This window comes from Motacilla alba, chromosome 4 (genome assembly GCF_015832195.1).
Source record: "Motacilla alba alba isolate MOTALB_02 chromosome 4, Motacilla_alba_V1.0_pri, whole genome shotgun sequence".
Lineage (NCBI taxonomy): Eukaryota > Metazoa > Chordata > Aves > Passeriformes > Motacillidae > Motacilla > Motacilla alba.
The window spans coordinates 59,547,762-59,568,153 of NC_052019.1; the positions used below are offsets into that span (position 1 = coordinate 59,547,762).

A 20,392-nucleotide genomic window follows, 5' to 3' on the forward strand; every position below is an offset into this window, starting at 1 on the left:
GAGTTATTAATGAGTAATTAATTGAGTGAAAACTAATCGCTCAAAGTAGAAAATCCCTGCAAAGATATGTTAAGTGAAATGACTCAGAAAAGAAATTTCACTTTATTATGCAGCGTTTAATTTAAGTCATTATTCAGGTTATCCTACAAGTCTCTCATTCCTTAGGGATTCATATTCCTGAAAAGGAATTAGTGCAAAAATAAAGAGCCTGTGAACTACCACCAGTCACAAAGCCAGTGCTGCCATGCAGATGTGCAGAATTATGAAACAGCTGCAAATAATGAAGCCAAGAAAGCAAAGCGAGAGCTCCACATTCTTCTCATTTCACACTAGCTAAGAAATCAAAAGAAGCAACCTGAAGTCTCTGAAAAAGCCTCTGTTTATCAATGTCCAGTGTTTCTCCCAGCTGAATTTCACAGAATTTTCGCAGAGAATGACAAGGACATCTGTTTCAAGGCTGGAAAACATATTCTCCTCTCAGAGTCTGTCAGTTCCCAGTTTCCATCACTTGTGGCAATCAGAGCCAGGATCCTCACTCCAGTGGGCTCCCCGTTTCTCAGTCACCAGCTTGATGAAGCAGCTGTGACTCGCATACAGCTCAAGCTTCTCACTGATGTCAACCCACTTTACCGCTCCAGCATCATCACCTGCTTCCAGAGGCAAGTTATCCATTGTCTCACCTGTTCACAAAAAACGAGAGTTAGAACATGCTATTGCATCTTTTCTTCCTGCTTTTTCCCCTCTCACATCATATTAGTTCTGCCCTTCCACAATGCTCCTTCACAGGCAGCAACCTTCAATGGCTTCTCAGAGAAAAAACAACTAAACCTCTCACTGATTCTGTGCCAGAAACCTTTTTCAGACTTGCACTATTTTAAGACAAATCTGAATGGCAGAAATGGTGTTAACACCCTGTCATCGTTCCTAGGATCTCACCAGCAGCATGAAAAGTTACTGGAAACCATCAAGACAACATGTGCTTATTACCCCAAGTTTAGCCAATACATCTGCCTGGATTTTTGCTTGTTTGCTTAACATTTGACTGCTCCTTTTCTCACATACTATTCTACAGGACAAACTGAATTCTGAAACTTATATACACTTATGAAAAAGAAATTCAAATTTTACTGAAGGCCCCAAAATAAAAAATACTACTTTTTGAAAAGGGATGCCTTTGCTTCTGAATTGATTTTTTTCCCCAAGTTTTCACTCTGTTTTTAAAAAGAATTTCAGGACTTCATAGACAAAAACCAAGGAAATGCTTTTCTATTCTGTATTGGAAACAGATACACTATCTCCACTACTTTGGGGGACCAATAAATCCAGTGACATGTGATTTCACTGCCATTCTCAGCTCAACAACAGCCCCAATTTCAAACCAACATACGGAGTAAAAGGCAACTAAGAGCATGCCTGGCGATATTTACCTGTTTCATCATGATAATTCACAGCCTCTGTCTCCATCCATGCATTATCAGTGTTACGAGGGTCATCCACATATCCTCTGTACACCTACAAGGCCCCGAACAAACCAGAACAAGCTCAGTGTCAAAACAAACAAGGTGGAATCAGTCGTACTTTTTTCTTTCCCTCCGAGACATTTGCCTTTACAGAGTTTTCAACAGTCCCTTCAATTTCCTACACCCCAAGAAGATGAGCATCACAACACATTTTCATTTCAGCTGCACTTCTTCAGGTTTTATACAGCTATGAGTTACATGCATAGCTCAAAAGGCTACCACAAGAGACACAGAGCTCACCACAAAGTGTTCTTGGCTGAACAGCTTCTGGAGCTGCTTCTCCAATTTTGCTTTCTCCTCAGGGGATTTCTGCAGAGAGTTCAAGGTCTCCTCCTCAAATTCTCTCTTCAGAGTAGCAGCGATCTTCTCCCCAGGGTCCACCATCCCCTTAGAGGGGGGGGAAACAAACAAACAAAAAATACTATCCTCAGATTTCCCTCAGATTCTACACATTTTAACTCCTAGCTCTTAGTATATTACACCCACTTGCATCACACATGTGCCATATCTGCCTCATGGCTTCACCAGCAGGGAAATGCCAGCTGCCTCTGAAGCTTTGCCCTTACCCCTGGAATGGCCCATTCCCCACAGTCTCTCCTCTTGATGGCTACAAACTGCAAGATGTTCTTGCCAGAAACTGGATGAGCAACTTTATTGCCACTTCCATCCCTTTTCCACCTGCAGAAAATGATAAACAAGAATATGTATGCTGCTCCTTGACACTTGGGCCTGAGAGAGGAAGAGCAAGGCACTGCTCCACACACCACACACCAACCTGTGTGGTGACAAACAAAGCGGAGAATGAAAAGCTGGGTGACCATCAAATGCCATCCAGCAGCATCGCAACCAAGGACAGAACAATGAGGGTTTTCCTCAGCCAAAAGGGCAGAAAATGCTCATGAGGCATGTTTCTGCAGCCAGGCTGGTAGCAGCAGCTCCTCTGAGAGCTCTCCGAGCTGCACTTGTGCTAATTCATACTAAGAGAATGAGAATGTTTCTGCTGGAACAGAATGGTCACACAAGCTGCAGCAGCACCAGGACAAAGCCACGAGCAGCCACCACTGCCTTCAGTAAAGAACTAAGAACTACCAATAGGCAGAGAAAAAGCTGTCTAAACAAAAAGTAAAAAAAGAAAAAAATCCAGCATTCACTTTCAAGGAAGCAACTCAGTAGCACTGGCATCCTTCAGGAAAGGGGAAGAAGTAAAATGCATCAGGATGATTTTCCACAATGGTTCTGTCTTCAGGATAGCACTTTCTAGCTCACACTTCTGTTAACCACACAATGGTTAGCATGTACCCACACATCCTGATGGAAAAGCACATCAAAACAAAGTGTACAGTGACAAAAAGAGCATCCTAATCCCACCTCCTCCTATAACAGACTAAGTCAACTTAGTGTTTCTTACATTAACAAAAGCAGAATGGGCTTACACATAGAAAACACACAGAGAAAAGGGCCATGAAAAGTAATATCCTAAAAGTAAAGCCCAGAGAAGCAGAAAAGAAGCAAAATGCATGGGTTTTTTCTCTACTGCAGGGTACCTTGCAGTTACCTGCCCCTTACCTGGTTACAATAGGATCAGCAGCATGGTTTGGTCCCCAGCGCCCTAACAATCCTCTGCCGGTGAGACCAGTCCTTCCCACTGGATTGCTGAAATAAATGCCACAGTACATGACTCATGTAGTTCTGAACTGGTTCCAACTGGAAATTAAGCCCAGCCACACCCAGCTCCTCTGATCTCTGAGGACCAGCTGAAACAAAAGGGAGTTTATTTTCTGCTAAATTTCCAAACCCTTAACACATTAAATGTATTTATTTCCCCACATTCAAAACATTCTACACAAAAAAGAAAAACCAACCAAAAAAAAAAACCAAAACCCAACCAAAACAAACTCAAAAAAACACAAATCAAGATTAAATAACAAAAAAGGGAAGGACAGCAACACATATTTTGTGTTAAAGCACATACATGCTTTAAAGGGTAAGAGACACAACACTTTTTTCTCATTCACCAACTTAGATTCATCCAACTAGATTCCATTTTTCTATCTTGACTTTGTCCTAGTAGGTACCATGTATTGGAACTGACAGACCTGTAAGAGCACTGAAACTACACCACTGAAATGAATATACAAACAAAAACCCCACACTCACCGGGGTCTCCCATTTTCGACCACATACAAGCCATTCAGACTCTTCCTCTCCACTTCTCCATCTCTCTCATTGAATTTGGGAGAAAAACCTTCACTGCTGTGTGGCAAATAAAAATTTAACAGAGACAAATTAACAAAACATAAAAGCTTGTATGCCAGCCATCAGACCAGCAGCACCCCTTTGAGTGTGTTGATGAGCAGTTTTTACCAGAACTGGAATTGCAGGCCCTCCCTTTTCTAAAGCAGGCTATGAAGTCCTAGCCTTTTCTGATTACAGTCCCTCTGTATTTAGTCCTGCAGGCAAAAGTGCAGAACTAAAGTATTTAATATTACGTCTCTCTCAATCTTCACTTAGACAAAGTGTTTCAAAAGTATTTTTGTTAAGATTAGAGGTCTAGAATCACAGAATCATTTTTGTTGGAAGACTCCTAAAATCACCAAGTTCAATGCAGCACTGCCAAGCCCACTACTAAACCATGCCCCCATGTGCCACATCCAGATATCTTTAAATGCCTCCAGGGATGGTGATTCCACCAGTTCCTTGGGCAACCTGTTCCAGTGCCTGATAAACTTTCTGATGAAGAAATTTTTCCTAATATCCAATCTAAACCTCCCCTGGCACAACATGAGGCTATTTCCTCTTGTCTCATCCCTTGTTACTCAAGACAGAAGAACTGACACCACATTGTTACACAGTTACAAAAAAATCTCTAATAAGTTAAACCTTTCACATTTCCCGAGTCAGAGCGCTCCCTTCAAAAACTACAATTACACTTTCTTTTTTTCATGTTGCATCCCAACCATGAATAAACGAGTGTATCATTAAAATGTTTTTCCAAATTCTTAAGGAGAATTAGATTTTTATTCAGCTCACAACAGAGAAACACGTGGACAGCATCGACAGCTGTCCATTATTTCAATCTCAATCATCAGCTCAGTAAAATCATGTATCATAAAACCTTCACAACAATCCAAAGTACTCAGTTCTCTAACTACCACTTTCCTTAATCTTAATTTTCACACGTCACTGTAGAATCACACATCACTTAAGATGATCTTCATGATTATTCCCTGCTTTCATGTTCTCAGGGGAAAAGAGCCACCATTTCTACTCACTTGATTTGGGGATCTGCCCAACTGGGTCCTGCCAAAACAGACTTTGCAGTGTACTCCACAGGATTATAATCTTCCCACTCAGTCAGCCAGCCCACTTTATCTTCAGGAACTTGGCTACGCTCAATGTGTGATCCTGGATATGGGGAGCTGAGAGCTTTTCTGTGGTGGAACTTCACATTATAACTGTTGAACATGTTTACAGGATGAAGACGGGACCAACAGCTTGCAGATAAATTACTAAAAGAAACAAACAAACATCTCATTCATTACGTTTTAACATGCTCTTTAATCCCTAGTACTTAAAGTACAATACAGCAAGCGGAATAGACTCAGCTCTTCCACAGAATCAATTAGGTTGCAAAAGACCTTTGAGATCACTGCAGCCAATTTATGAACAAATACCGTAGTGTCACCTCGACCATGGTACTGGTCGCTACGAGCGCCACGTTTAGTCTTTCCTTGAACCCCTCTGGTGATGGTGATTGAACCACCTCCCTGCGCAGCCCATTCCAACGTCTAATGAAATTAGAAGAAATTCCTCCTAATATTCAACTCACGAAACGCCTGAAGTTCACAACAAAAACCTTTAATAGAGACGTGAGAAGGGGCAAAACAGCTCTTGTACTTTCCAATAATTACATCACTTTAAGGGACAGCCCCGCTTGCCTTTCCCTCAAATGGACACCCTGAGGGACACTGCCCACTCTGGCCAAGCTCCCCCTCGGCGGGCAGCGGGGTGTACGGCAGCCCGGGACCTCGGCTGAGCCATGAGGCGGCTGCTCCCGGCAGAACAGGCCGCCGACCGCTGGCAGCGACACCGGGACCCGATCCGGGCTCCCGCGGCTCCGCCACCGCCACAGCCCGCCGTACCTATGGCCGGGGCAGCGCTGGGCAGCGCCCCGGGCGCCCAGCAGGGCGGAGAACGAGAGCACGACCACCACCCGAGGCAGAGCTCCTGCCGGCAGCAGCATCGGCCCCGCCGCGACCGCGCCGCGAGCGATCCCGCCTCCGCCTCAGCCCGGGGCCGGGACGCTGGGCCGGCGAGGTAGCCCGCTGCAGGATGCCGCTTCTTGATCCCGCTTCTTGCCGCCCCGCGCTTGTACAAGCTGGCCCCGAACTGGCGGAAGCGACGTCAAGCCCAGCGCCCGGTGCCGGCTCTGGCTGGGGCGGAGCTGCGTGCCCAAGGCAGCCCCGCAGTGCTGGGACGTGCACTAGCAGTCAGGAAAGGGTTGGTAACACACCCGTGTTTTGGCTGCCGCGGGACAGCGCTCCCACAGCATCAGCGCTGTGTCCCCAGCATTCCCAGCCATACGAGTGGGCAAGATCCTGGGAGGGAACACAACCAGGCCAGCTGACCCAAACTGACTAAAGGGTTATGCCATGCCACATGACGTCAGCTCAGACGTAAAACATAAGGAAGGGAAGGGAGGGCATTCGTTATTTACAGTGTTTGCTTTCCGGAGCGACCGATGTGCGTGCGATGAAGCCCTGCTTCCTGCGTGGAAGTAGAGAGTAACCTTTTCTATCTTTTACTTTGATCAACACCTTATCCTAAAGTAGGACTACTCCATTTTCCCATGTTATTGTACCTCCCCTGTGCAACCCGGAAAAGGAACCGACAGCGCAGTTCGGAGCGCGGCCAGGCCCCCAAACACCGCCCACGGCCTTGCGCCGCCTACGGGCGCGCCCCCGCGCTCAGACACACTCCCATTGGGCGCCGAGCCCGGCGGCGTGGCCTCGGCAGGCTGTGGGGCGGGCGGCGCTGGCGGCTCCAGCGCAGCTCGGGTACCGAAAGAGCTCCCGGAAAACAATGAATCTGTTTCTGGAGCTTCTTCTGTTCCTGGCCACGCTTCTCTACTCCTACCTGGAGGCTTTTGTGAAGCTGTTCGTGCCTGTGAGGAGAAAGTCTCTCAGCGGGGAGCTAGTGCTCATCACGGGTGCTGGCCATGGCGTCGGGAGAGCGACCGCCTTGGAGTTCGCCAAGCGCCAGAGCAGGCTGGTTCTGTGGGACATCAATAAGGTAATGGACACACTCGCGTGTGACCTCCGAGTCCACAGGGGATTTAGGGGCGTAAGAAGGGCAGCACCACGTTGCACTCCCATCTCCCATCACCCAGCCCGTTCCGGCCCGCTCCCGTCGGCTCCCGCTTGGCTCCTCCGGCTGGGATGCTGAGCGCCGGGAGAGGGTTTGGCCCCACTTGGAGCAGAAGGAGTGGGGCTCTGGTCCCACAGTCACTCGCTGCTACTCGGGAGGGAGCAGGCAGCACCTGGCAGAGCACCTGCGAGAGGGAAAGAAGTGCTCGAGAAGCTGCTGGTGGAGCTGCTGCCTGGGCTGGCAGAGAAAGCCTGCTGATACCAGAAGGCTGTTTGCAAAGAGGAGCAGCTCTGCCTTCACTTGTTCTCTCTGTAGCCTCGAGTGTTTTGTGTGCATTGCTGGGAGATGTGTTTTCTCTGCACTCTCATCAGCAGCATCCCTGTGCCGGGCTGTGTGTGAGCCCGGCTGCCCTCTGGGCACGTGTAGATGGCACCTCTCTAAATGTTTACACTGGCCCAAGCTCTTTATTTCAGATGATTTGACTGGAATGCAAAAATGCGGTGGCAAGTGGAGGATGGGCAGATACAAACATGTAACATGGCATTCTGAAGGAATCCAAGCCAAGTGCTGTGTGTAGGTGCAGCACAGTGGGTGAGAGGCTTGTTTTTCCTGTTTCTGACATACTGGTTCAGCAAAGGAGTTCATCATGAAGCTGCAAAACAGAACCAGCTCTCCACAAACAAAAACACACCAAACCTGAGACAAGCCGAGTGAGAGGATGGATAAACAGGGAAGATAGTGTTGAACATTTTCAGTGTCTGTTCATGGTACCTATTATGCCTAAGACCAGACATTGGAGGGGTGGGAGGAAGCATGGCACCGCTCTCCCAAAATGTACAGGGCTGCAGTGAAACAGAGAATTGTTCATGTTCACTGGATGGAATGGGGAGATTTATCTATAAATTTAGTAGCGAGCGACACCTGGCTTTAGTGCTGGGAAGTACATTGTAAGTGTGGGTGTCAGCAGGAACTGAAATACAGTATCAAGGGAGGTCATGGATTCCAGAGGATTTAGGAGTATGCTCCTCCAACCCAAGTGCCTTGACAAGGCCTCCTTCCTGGGGGCTCTCAGCATTAAACAGCAGCGGGTGTTGAGGACAGCTGCCCAGTCACCCACCAGAGGGACTGCTGAGTTGTCCCAGGCTATTTGTGACCTAGAGATTTTCACTGCACATGTGCCACTGGCATGGCCTTCTGGCACCTGGGAACAGGGATACAACAAAGTCACTTCTGCTCTGGCTTAACAAGTTGATGGAATGACTTCAGGGAGCTCCTGACCTGTGTGTATCAAAGGTCATTCTGAAATTAAAATCTTTCTACATTGTGAACTGTGGAGGGCACCTCTCTTCTCACACGCAGCATGGAAATACAGAAACATACAGAGCCAGTTTTCATATCTCAGGGTGTCAGCCAGGCCTGTATTTTACAAGCTGTTTACACTCACAGTGCTGCCTGCTTTACTGTCATAGGCAGCATGTGCCCCCTTTCTGCAGCCTTGCTCTATCTGCCTTACCAAGCCAAACTCACTCTTGTTGCCACCCTACCCTTCTGGCTGTCACTACATGCAGATCCTAAATATAAGGCTGAAATGCCTGTCCTCTCAGCAAAACCATCTACAGCTCTTTCCCTGGGTAGCTATGAACTGTCCTGGGGCTGGGCAGTGGTTGCTCAATCCAAGAACAGCTCCAGCCTCTGCTGCTCAGCTGAGGGGACAGCTGTGCATGGTGTCTTTCTCTTTGCCTCTTCCAGCATGGCGTTGAGGAGACGGCAGCAGAATGCCAGAAGCTAGGTGCCACTGTTCAAACCTTCGTGGTGGACTGCAGCAAACGGGAGGAGATCTACAGCGCTGCAGACAAGGTGGGGCAGTTTCGTTGTGACAGGCCCCCAGCCGGGTAATAATTAGCATTGACTTCATGATTCACAGAAGGCTGATCAATCTCTTTATTATATTATTATCATTATTAAGAAACCCATTGCTTTTATAGACAGCTATGATACAGTTAAACCTAATTGGTCCTCCAACCCAAACACCATCACCATTGGCTAATTAGGAAACCACCCTTTGGTAAACAAATCTCAATGACACATTCCACATGTTCACAACAACAGGTCCACCAAGTGAGGATAAGAATTGCCTCTCTTTCTTTTCTCTGATCTTCTCACAGCCCTCCCCAGAAAGGCCTGGGAAAGTTATGTGTTGCTCTCTGTCCAAGAGAGCTGCTGCCACAGGGCAGCAGGGGCATGGCCAAAGGCTTTCCCAACCATGCTTGATTTCCAGAGAAGGCAGGAAAACTAGAGAAGACGCCTTGTACACAAATCCTGCAAGCCCCTGGAAGCTCTCCATTCCTCACTGCTCTCTGGACACAGAGTGCTGTAGCATTTCCAAGATCACAGCCAGTCTCATCCTATTTGGGAGGCTCCAGCATATCACATCCTCTTGCCAGGTTTGCTCTCTAGGGTTCCAGCCTCTGAAGGAACATAGACAGCACTGAGAACATATGAAACATTTTCTTGTAATGGCTGAGGTCCAGCTGTCTCAAAACAGTCTGTACCTCTGTGGTCCCAATTGTGGCTACACGGTCCACTGGCATGAATGAATGGGGAAGGATCAGATCTAAACCAGATTCCATGGCTCTACTGCAAAGTTCCTGCCACATCTGGAAATGTGGCATGATCTCCCTCTCCCTTGAAGAAGCAATGTTAACAATTTAATTATGGTTGTTCATCTTCTCCACCCTTACTTCTTTTTTTTTTTTTTTTTTTTTCCCCTCCTGAGTGACAGACACAATTTTGGGGTTTTGTTTTCTCTCCAAAAGGTGAAGAAGGATATTGGGGATGTGACTATCCTGGTGAACAATGCTGGTGTGATTACAGCTGCCGACTTTCTCTCGACTCAGGACCACCAGATAGAAAGGATGTTTGAAGTCAACATTCTGGGTCACATGTGGGTAAGGGGCACGATCATTGGGAGCGTCAGTGAGGATGCATATTTATATTTAGACCAACCATTATTAGCAGTGAGATTACCAAATGAACTGTTACAGCACAGGGGCACCCAAGCAGACTGTGTGCTGGGAAACTGGAATGGCTTCTTGCTGATGTGAGCTGGCTGCTGACAGCCTCATCTGCAGCACGCACAGAAGGCCTCTGTCAGAGGTGTCGTGGGGTTGACCGGGTGAGAGGGCTTCAGCAGTACATGTTTGTGGCAGAAGAAAAGAGAAGCCATAGATTGACAAGTGGTCTCTTGTACGTGCTGGGGCTGAGACCCTGCCAGCATTTCTGCCGACACCTGAAACCTTAAAAGCAGCAAAGATGTGAAAACCATCTCCTGTTTATAGCCAACTGCTGAAGCCTTTGGAGAGCAGGTTGCCAGCTGCACTAGTGGTCAGAGAGCAGGTATCCCTGTGGTTCTGGGAATCTGAGGTGCTGTGCAGCTCATAGCTTTAGGGATGGCTTTGGCCACCTAGTGAATAACATTGAGGGTCAGTGCTGAGTATGCCTAAGAAAACAATGTTCTTTTCCTCCTTCCTGTCCCCTGCATTTTGCCTCTTGGTTTAAATTACTTCCAAGACCACGAGAGCTTTCCTTCCAGTCATGATGAACAACAACTATGGGCACATTGTCACGGTGGCTTCAGCAGCAGGTCATTTTGTGACTCCTTTCATGGTGGCATATTGGTAAGTCATTTTGAAATCAGCTTGCTTAATTTTTAAAAATTTTAATTGCATCTTTTCTATCAGGAAGTACCAAGTATAGCTCTGACTCAATCGCGAGCAAGGTTTGTATGAAAGAATAGTTATGTAACACACCTACTAATGAAAGACTCTACTTTTTTCTCTCCCCACAAATGCAGACTTTTGCTTAGTAAAAAAGGTATCCTCTTCCCTTCTCCTTCTTACAATGTATTTATTCTGTGATTTCTTTTAGTGTTTTCAAGTAAACCCGTACTGAGTAGCTTTTTGATCTCTTTGTGGCATTGACTGTAGAGTGTAAAAATAGAACCATAGAATCATCAGGGTTCGAAGAGACCTTTAAGATCGACCAGTCCAACCATCCACCCAGCACTGCCACTGTAACCCCTAAACCACATCATCCAGTAAAAATGTGGGTGTTGAGTGGTGGGTGCTGCTGCCTATTATCTGTTCCCAAGAAACCTCTCCTGTAGAAAAGCAGGTTGGGTTAACATTCAGGCAATGCAATCAGATCCCCACACAACACTCACCACAGCTGGCTCAGTGAGAAAGGTAAGAAAGGTTTTATTCCAGCGGAGTGTATTACATGTAGCTGAAGGGGACCCAGTGAGAAAGAGCACAACCACGTGGTGCAGGCAGCCTAAAAAGGGGAAGGGGTGGGGGGCAGAGCTAAAGGCAGGGCAAAGGGGATTGGTCTGGGGGGGTGGCGGGGGGGGGGGGGGGGGGGGGGGGCGGGGGCGGGCCACCAGTGGTAGCAAGCCAGTGAGGGAACAGGGAAAGGGGAAACCAGCGCGGAAGTCCATGTGAGAGTCTGTCTTTTCCCAGCAGGAGGACTACTCTGTGGTAGTTAGTCACTGCCGTTGCCAGGGCCTTGGGAATTGACTGAGAGGAGAGAGTTCATGGGATGCTACAACCCAGTGCCAGATGCAAATGCCTCTTAAACATCTGCAGGGTGGTGACTGCCCCACCTGCCTGAGGAACCTATTCCAAAGCCTGATCATCCTAATAGTGAAAGGATTTTTTTTCTGATATCTCATCTGAATTTTACCTGTCTCAGCTTAAGGCCATTTCCTCTATTCCTCTTACTGCAGGCATGGCAGAAGAGACTGAACCCACCTCCATCCAACCTTCTTTCAGGGAGTTGTAGACAGCCATGAAGCCTGAGCCTACTCTTCTCCTGACTAAACAAACCCAGCTCCCTCAGCCATTCCCCGTAAGATATGTTTTACAGACCCTTCATGAGCCTTGTTTCCCTTCTCTGGACACACTGCAGCTCCTCAATGTCCTTTTTAAAGTGAGAGGCCCAGAACTAGACACAGCACTTTAGGTGTGGCCTCACCAGTGCCCAGTACAGGGGAACAACCACTTCTCTTGTCCTGCTGGCTGATCCAGGCCAGGGTGCCATCAGCCCTCTTGGCCACATGGGCACACTAGCTCAGGTTCAACTGCTATCAGCCAGCACCCCAGGTGTCCCTTTCTGTCCCCAGCCATTCCTCTCCCAGCCTGTATCATTGCATGGCTCAGGTGCAGAACCTGACAATTCACCTTCTTGAGCCTCCTGCAGCTGTGTCCTCAGCCCACTGATGGAATCTGTCCAGGTCTCCAGCAGAGCCTGCCATCCCTTGAGCACATCAACTCAGTGTCTTCTGCACAATCACTGAGGGTGCACTTGATCCCCGTGTCCAGATCATCCACAAAGACATTAAACAGGACCGGCCCAAGGTGGAGCCCTGGGGAACACCACTAGTGACCAACTGCCAAATGGATTCATCTCCATTCACCACAGCACTCTGGGCCCAGCCATCCAGCCAGATTGTTACCCATTGAGGAGTCCACCCACCCAAACTGCAAGCAGTCAGTTTTTTTAGGAGGATGCTGTGGCAGATGGTGTCAAACACTTTACTGAAGTCTAGATAGACCCTGGATAGACACATCCACAGCCTACCCCCATCTACTAGGTGGGCCACTTTGTCATGCAAGGAGATCAGGTTGGTCAAGCAGAGCCTTTCTTTCATAAATCCATGTTGGCTGGGCTTGATCGCCTGGTTGTCCTGTATGTGCCTTGTAATGGTACTCAGGATCATCTCTTCCATAACCTTGCCCACAACCAAGGTTAAGCTTACAGGCCTGTAATTCTTTGGAAAATCCTTCCAACCCTTCTTGTAGATGGGTGTTACATTTGCTAATTGCCAGATAGATGAAACTTGTCCAGTTAACCAGGACTGCTGGTAGGTGATTGAAAGGGGTTTGGCAAGTTCTTTCAACAGTTCCCTCATTACTCTGGCATGGATCCCATCAAAGGTCATAGATTTTTGAGTGTCAGGTTGGCACAGCAGATCACTAACCATCTCCTCCTGGGTTATGGGCCCTTCCCTCAGCTCTCTGTCACTAACTTCCACCTCTAGAGCTGAGAATCCTGAGGGACAATTTGACACTATTAAAGACTGAGACAAAGAAGGTATTAAGTTCCTCTGCCTTTTTTTCATCCTCTGTCATCCTCTGTCATCCTCTGTCATCTTCTGCATTCAAAAAAATGATGGAGACGTTCCTTGACACTCCTTTTTGCTGTATTTAGAGAAAACTTTTTTTTGTCTCTTAAGGCCAAGTTCTAGTAGGGCTTTGGTCCTTCTGATCTTCTCCCTACATGACCTCGTAACATCTTTGTAGTCCTCCTAAGTTATCTGACCCTCCATCTGGCAAGAATACATTGGTTTTTAACCCTGAAGTTCCAGCCTAAATTCTCTGTTTAACCAGGCTGGTCTTTTTCCCTGACCATTTGTCTTTCAACTACAAGGGGATGGGCTGCTCTTGAATATTTCACAATTCCTTTTTAAAGCGTATCCAGCCTTCTTGGACCCCTTTACCCTTCAGGACTGACTGTCAATCAGTGTCCTAAACAAGGTCAAGATCTGCTCACCAGAATCTAAGGTGGAAGTTCTGGTGCCCCTCTTTACTTCACCCACTATTGAAAACTCTGACATTTCATGATCCATTTGCCCAAGACTGCCACCAACCACCACATCACCCACCAGTCCTCTGTTCACAAACAACAGGTCTACCAGGACACCTCTTTCAGTAGGTTTTCTTACCAGCTATGTTAGGAGGTTGTCTTCCAAACACTCCAGGAACCTCCTAGGCTGCTTTCTCTCTGCTGTGTTGTATTTCCAGCAGACATTTGGCAAGTTGAAGGGCTGGAAACCATGAGGCTTCTACCTGCTGCTTGTAGAACATCTCATCTGCCTGTTTGTCCTGGCTGGGTGTCCTATAACAGCCTCCCACCATGAGGTCCTCCCTGCTGACCTTCCCCCCGACCTTCTGCCATCATGACATCAAATTACTTTTCTACTCGAAAGGTGTCAAGAAAATCATGGTGCAGGCACCAAAAACCTGTTAAGACTGTGTGTTGCCATCTTGCATCACATCCAGCCTTCTATAAAGGCAGCTCCAGCTGCAGCAGTCTTCCCCGGGAACACTCCTTCTTAGAACAATCTTTTCCCAGAAATACTCCTTAGAGAGTCACTCATTGTCAGCAGTGTGAGAACTCTTCAGCCAGGGATTTTACTGGGATTACGCTGCCAAATCGATAGCAATCAATTAAACTGATTCTGTTGTTTTCCTTTTTTGGAGTTGATTTAAACCTCAGGCCCACACCTATTTCCATGGCAGGTTGTTCCTCAGTTCTGCTTGCATAATGCTTCTCTATTTCAAAAGTCACACAAAACTGTTACAAGATGCTCCTGTATGGTACAGTAAACAGTACCGGGTTAATCTCCATTTCTACCCTGCCCATCCTTCCTAATTTTAGAGATTCAGGCTGCATTCCTTCTAGGAACCTTCTCTCATGCGAAAAAACAAGATGTCCATTGATTGATGCACTTCAGTTGCAATTTTCTGAGAATTTCTAATGTTTCTCTGTCTGTTTGCAACTAAAGTGCCCTTTTTTGAGATACCTGCTATGCACTGCACAATTAATCCACAGCTTTCAATATCTAATCCACCACTACACTCTGGCACAGGCAAAGTTAGAATAGTCCCTGCCCTGTCTCTCAGATGGATTACATTATTTGGAGGGTTTTGTCTCCATATAGCAAGGAGCAGAAGAGGGGTAAAGGGATAGAGGGATAGAGACATATAGTGAAAATAAGGGGTACAGGTTAGGATATAAGGTAGAGCAGAGGTGCACCAGCCCTCACCCCTCCCCTCACCGTTACCTTAAACAGCACCCAAGCAACTAAGAGGCAGATGATGGCTTAGGCCATTTGCAGTGGTAGAAAGCTGGAAATAGGATTTCTGCCTTCTCATTTGTACTTTCTCCCTTCCTGCAGCTCAAGCAAGTTTGCTGCAGTTGGATTTCATAAAGCTCTGACAGAGGAGCTGTCTGCCCTTGGAAAGGATGGAATAAAAACAACATGCCTTTGTCCAGTTTTTATAAACACTGGATTTGTCAAAAACCCCAGTACAAGGTAACTCTCAATACTCTGCATTCCTGTGTTTCCTTCTTTGCATCAAGGCACTGCATATTATCCCCAGCTTTAGGCCTCTGTTCCAACTGGCTGTATAACAACAGTTAGTATCATTGACTAAAGAAAATCTGCAATGTCCTTTAATTGTTGCTTTAATTGTTGTTTAATTGTCCATGTAATTGTTGCATTTGAATTACCTGAGTTTGTACATTTGTGAAGCCTCCTAGATCAGCTGGTACCGCCCCTTTTTATCACTGCAGCTCTTATGTGTTTGCTTTCCTGTGTAGGCTTGGAAAGATTTTGGAGGTTGAAGAAGTCGTACAGGCTTTGATGGAAGGAATAGTGACCAACCAGAAAATGGTTTTTGTTCCACCACAGCTAAACATTGCTTTGCTTTCTGAAATGTAAGTACAAAGGAAAATTAAACAATGGGTGTGGAAACAACATTACCTGAGTATACAAGGTTCAAACTTGTAACCTCTGTTACAAGTCTGCTAACTCTGAACCTCTGAGTCAGCACAAGTTCCCGCAAGAGCTGAGGACCTGCTGCTTATTAGTGTTTGCTTCTTTATGTCAGCACTGAGGCCACAGAGGCTGAGAACATTGCTTCAAAAGGACTGCACAGTTCTCTGCCATGTAAAGCAAGATTTATCCTCCCACATAACTTAATTTTCCAGTGCAGCTGCTCTGTTGAGGAGGTTTTTTTACCAGAGCTCCAGTTCCAAATCTGGAATTTACATCTGAACAACTAAGGTAGATTCTCAGTTAACTCCTATAGTATCTCATTAAACACTTGCTACTTTCTTGTTTGCTTAACCAAATACCAGACAGTGGTAAAAATATTTTAAATCCTTTTGCAACTCCAAGAGCTGCTTGTTGAGAGTGCAAGTCTGCAGAAGCATAGGCAAGTCAAAACTAATGCTGTCAAAGCACTTAGAATAACTTTGATTTTTTGGTCATAATTTAGGACAGGGGGATAAAGAGACGAAGCTCTTTAAAAGGAGGAATCTTAGGAGTGAAAACTGCATTTCAGTTTTAAAATCTCATCCTTCCACAGGCGTACTGCTTTTCAGAGCATGAAATGTAATACACACCTACATCTGTACAATACTGAAACTTCCTGGATCCTGCAGCAATATTGCAGTTCACGTACTGCCCACAGATACCTGGCATTGAAACTGTCGTAAAAGGCCAGGAATTGACTTTAATTAGTCAGAGATTGATGAGAGCAATGGGAATAATGCCCAGTTTAATACGTAGTCTCAGTTCATGTGTGTGCATGCATTCTGCTGCCAGACCAGCTCTTCCTTCACCTGCAGTGACACATTTTCCCATAATTTAAGTTTCTACCCCACTTTTAATTTCATGTTACTGTCTCTTCCAGGGTGTTTCCAGAACGTGCCCTGAACCTTCTGAAGAAGATGACCACTCCAAAGTTTGATGCAGTCATTGGGCAGAGAAGTACCCAGTGAAAAGCAAGAATTGATTCTCATTTCCCAGATGTACCAGTGAAAAGAGAACATGTGCTGAGTGTAGTTCAGCTGCCTTGATTTGGAATAGAGCTCAGGCAGGTGCTTCCAGGCCACCATTCCCAGGCACACCTAAGGGCTTATCCCACACCTGCAGCTGGAACACACCTGCATAACAGGGCGTAATAACAGCAGGCTGCATAATAGCAAAGCAGAGATGCAGCTCTAGAAGGGCTGCTTTGAATGTACGTCCCATCACCTTTGTCTCATTGTGCTGAGGCAGGGAGAATGCCCACAAAGCCCATGTTTGGGACAACACAGCTCCTTAAGTGCAAAGGGATTGCCTGAGAACATGTTAATCTGGACTCATCCCTGAGCAAAAGCATCTTTCAAGAAGCAACTTATAGAGGAGGTGGGTGGCCTGTTTCCTCTCACTTAATAACTTTAAGTTTAAAAAAATGTGCTCTAATGAACACTTACAGTTTTGTATGCATTTATAATGAGCATTATTGTATTAATTATTTGTATTATTGAAATAATACAGCCTTATTTGTAATGTAATGCCTAATTACAACATTTATCAATTATGCATTAGCACCACCAACACTCCATATTACAAATAAATACATTTTTCTAACCCAAAGGTGTCTTCCAGCAATGAAAGTGATATCCAGGTCCAGTACCAGTGGAGCACATGCCGCAATGCTGAAAGGATCAGCCAGAGTCTGCCAAACTCCAGCCCAGGCTGCAGGGATGAGGCAGTCCCCAGACACACGGGGAAGCCACATCAGGATCAGTGAGGTACAGGGCCAGGCAGTACAACCCATGCAGGGGCCAGGGCTTAAAGGTGGTGCCAGGGCAGGGGGTGCAGGGGAAGGCTCCAGAGGAGCCTTCACGCAGCTCCTCATCACAAGCCAGGGACCTGCTCTGATGGCACAGGAGGTGAAATCCCTGAAGGTCTTTGGCCTGGGGTCCAAGAGAGCAGCATCTGCTGATGCACGGGTCAAAGACCCCTCCAGAGCACAGAGGATCTGTGCACCCACTTGTGCAACTCCCTCCCACTGCAGGCACTGCTGGCCCACAGCCATCCCAGGCAGGCCTGAATGCGCTGCCACCTTCGGCACAGTTGGAATCTGTCCTGTTCACCTGAGCCTTTCAAGTTGTTCTGTCAACCAAGGTTCTTTTTCTTCAAAAAAGGGAGAGCCCTCACCCCTCAGCCCCTCCTGCTCTTAGCTGGCAAAAGGTAGAAGCACTGTTGACAGCTTAAATAACACACAACTGTTTTCCATTTTGCCCATGGAATATTCATGTAACAGGACACCTCCCAGATACAGTTCTTGTGATTCACAGTGCAAGATTCCTGTAGCTGAGACAGGAAAGGAAAAAAGAGGGTTCACAAAATTCAGGACATTAAAAGAAAGGTTATAAGCCAATCAAAGAATACTTAAGCATGGTTTCCATTTAAAAACCAAACCAAAATGTGGGGGGTTGCATCCCTGCTTCTTTTTGAGGTGCATATTGCTCTCTTGCTACCATGACAGTCCTGTAACATGTGAGACATTTCAAGCCACATCTCTGTAGATTTTTGATTATGTTCACTTTCACCTATTCTTACTTAGTGAGGAGTCAAAAAGTCTAAAAATACAGATACTTCCAAAGTTCAAAAGATCAGTCAGAGCAAGCAGCATACCAGCCAAAATGTTTGCACTTAGCACTCACTGGAACATAAGAACTAAATCAGTACTTTAGAGATTTTTAGGTACTTAACAGTTGTCTCTTGTATGGATGGCAAGCATTCTTAACTTCCCACCCAGCTTAGTCTCTCTTTCTATCTACCTTCCACATTTCTTCTGTTTCATGACTTGAATCCTTGCTCATAGAAAAACGCTTTAAAAGACCCTGGAGAAAAGTCAGCATTGGATGGCTTGCCCCTTTTCTTAGACTAGGGAAGGACTGGCTTCAGTAGGACACATCAGACAAGATGCTTGGCTTCTCCTGGCACACCATCCCCACTAGCCCCGTATATCATTTAGATTCTGATGGCAGTATTAAATTGGAACAAAAATCCATCCAGGGGATGACAGTGCTCTTCTGCAGTCTGTTTCTTAGCATACTTGCTCCTAAGGAAGGGGAGACTGTAGTGATTCCTGCTTTGCCAGATCTAGTTTAGGGTCTCAGAGCCCAGAAGAATTACTGGGCAAGGGAACTTGTGCAGTACTCTGTGTGTGGCTGTGGTTCTGTTCTGTGTCTTCTATGGCTGCTTGACATAAAGAAATAGATGTAAAAGCAAGGATTTCAGCCTTCATCTCCTGAACACCAGTGACAGAATTGAGGCACCGAGCCTCCCAGGCTCCTCAGTTCTCTTTCTGGCCGCAACACTCAACTGAAGCTTAGCCCAAACTCTGGTCACGCATGGGTGCCCAGCAGGAGTCCATGTGGCTAGGTTTCATGCAGCCACCTACAGCTAAGTCCCAAATCTGACAAGTGGTACCTCACACCCTGGCCTAAGGACTCCTCCTGAGTCAGGTTAGTGACTCTGGCCCTGTGCTTTGCCTCCTGCTGAGATGTCTCTTGTGCTTCCATATCCTCCCTGCCTCCTCTTCCTTGGCCCCAGCACTGACTGGAGCCCTGTGCCAGGAAAAGGACAGCACCACTGAGCTGTGCAATTAGGGTCTGGCCTAAATGCTGATGTGTTAATCAAGCAGAGAACTAGGTTCCAAGGGAAAAATAGGGAGCGCCTAGCTCAAAATCTCTGTGCTGGAACTGACCCAGTCTCCCACAGACAAGGTGAGCTGCAGCCAAACCACCAGGGCAAAAATACTTTTAAAAAACTGTAATCTTAACTGGACGTGATTTTGGTCAGTTGTTAAATGTTTGTGAACCCTTCACTCTTCCCCAAGCAGCTCAAAAATATCCTTAAATAAAATTATGAACATGACTGCGATGCATCAGATTTTCTTACTGAAAAGTAAAGGAGTAAGGTTGGCAATCCTTTCCAGGAAAGGCCATGAGTTACACTGATGTAGCTGGAAGGAACACCTGAAAGTACTTTTCTCCTATTTCCTATAAGCATTCCTGTTCTGCTTAAGGGTCTGGATACTCCATTACATACGAATGAGTCCAAGTGTGAGTTGTGTGATTTAGACTAAATTTAAATAAAAATATTCCAATTCATGCAATTTAATGCCATTTTTCAAAGGACTTATGGAAACTAAGCGGCTGGTCTGAGTATGGATAACTAAGTAAAAGACAAACAGCTAGGCAAGAGCTCACCTGTGGAGTTCCAGAATTTGAAAGGACTTGTCTCATTCAGCTTTCCTTAAGGGACCCGGGAGAGGATGGTGGGGGACAAAGCCTGCTGACCATGCAGGCTTTGCAGAGATGCAATGGAAAGAAGGACCATGAAGAAAACTGCTCAAGGACCTTACGGCATTGAGCGACTCGACAGGCACAAAGCACAAAAATTGAAAAGAATTACAGTACAGAGTTGAATGGACCTTCAAGATGCTTCTGTCAGTAAACTGGATGAGTGATTTTATTGCCACTTCTGTCCCTTTTCCACCTGCAGCAAATGACAAACAGGAACACGTTTTGCTGCTTCCTTGATACAGGGGCCTGAGAGAGGAACAGAAAGGCACTGCCACCTGTGTGGGGACAAACAAAGCAGAGAATGAACAGGTGGGGAGACTGACAGATCAAAACCAAGGGCAGAACACAGAGGGGTTCGCACACCTCTATCGTCTCCGTTTTCCTTAGCCGAGAGGGCAGAAAACGCCCTAAAAGCCGCATTTCTTTATCCACGTCCGGTACATCCTGGTAGCTGCAGGGCGAACATGGTTCTGCGAGGGCAGGTTGGAGTACAGACGGCAGCTCCTCTACAC

General features: G+C 46.5%; 2 protein-coding genes and 1 long non-coding RNA gene across 6 annotated transcripts; 1 reads left to right on the forward strand and 2 right to left on the reverse strand.

Annotated features, from left to right (window-relative positions):
• Positions 1 to 69: 69 nt before the first annotated feature.
• NUDT9 (nudix hydrolase 9) lies at positions 70 to 6,399 on the reverse strand. Of its 4 annotated transcripts, none has more exons than XM_038134594.1 (8): positions 6,238 to 6,399; positions 4,793 to 5,029; positions 3,678 to 3,773; positions 3,087 to 3,173; positions 2,087 to 2,198; positions 1,761 to 1,907; positions 1,428 to 1,512; positions 70 to 680 (listed from the first exon to the last, which is right to left on the reverse strand). In XM_038134594.1, exons 2-8 carry the CDS (start codon positions 4,984 to 4,986, stop codon positions 505 to 507), a joined length of 897 nt encoding a protein of 298 aa, XP_037990522.1. In that variant the 5' UTR covers positions 4,987 to 5,029; positions 6,238 to 6,399; the 3' UTR covers positions 70 to 504. The 4 variants fall into 4 exon arrangements, with proteins under 4 accessions (XP_037990522.1, XP_037990521.1, XP_037990519.1 ...); XM_038134593.1 differs by lacking the exon at positions 6,238 to 6,399 and adding an exon at positions 6,034 to 6,187; XM_038134591.1 differs by lacking the exon at positions 6,238 to 6,399 and adding an exon at positions 5,663 to 6,010 and having other exon boundaries at positions 3,678 to 3,770.
• A 107-nt stretch (positions 6,400 to 6,506) lies between these two features.
• Positions 6,507 to 17,154, forward strand: LOC119700134 (estradiol 17-beta-dehydrogenase 11-like). The gene is made up of 7 exons (XM_038134600.1): positions 6,507 to 6,812; positions 8,637 to 8,744; positions 9,704 to 9,835; positions 10,458 to 10,564; positions 14,905 to 15,042; positions 15,330 to 15,446; positions 16,427 to 17,154. The coding sequence occupies exons 1-7, from the start codon at positions 6,603 to 6,605 to the stop codon at positions 16,512 to 16,514; spliced, it is 900 nt and encodes a 299-aa protein (XP_037990528.1). The 5' UTR covers positions 6,507 to 6,602; the 3' UTR covers positions 16,515 to 17,154.
• On the reverse strand, positions 8,753 to 20,384 carry LOC119700135. Its single transcript, XR_005256678.1, has 3 exons — positions 20,244 to 20,384; positions 19,785 to 20,155; positions 8,753 to 9,355 (listed from the first exon to the last, which is right to left on the reverse strand). It is a non-coding gene; the product is annotated as an uncharacterized LOC119700135 (long non-coding RNA).
• Positions 20,385 to 20,392: the final 8 nt, after the last annotated feature.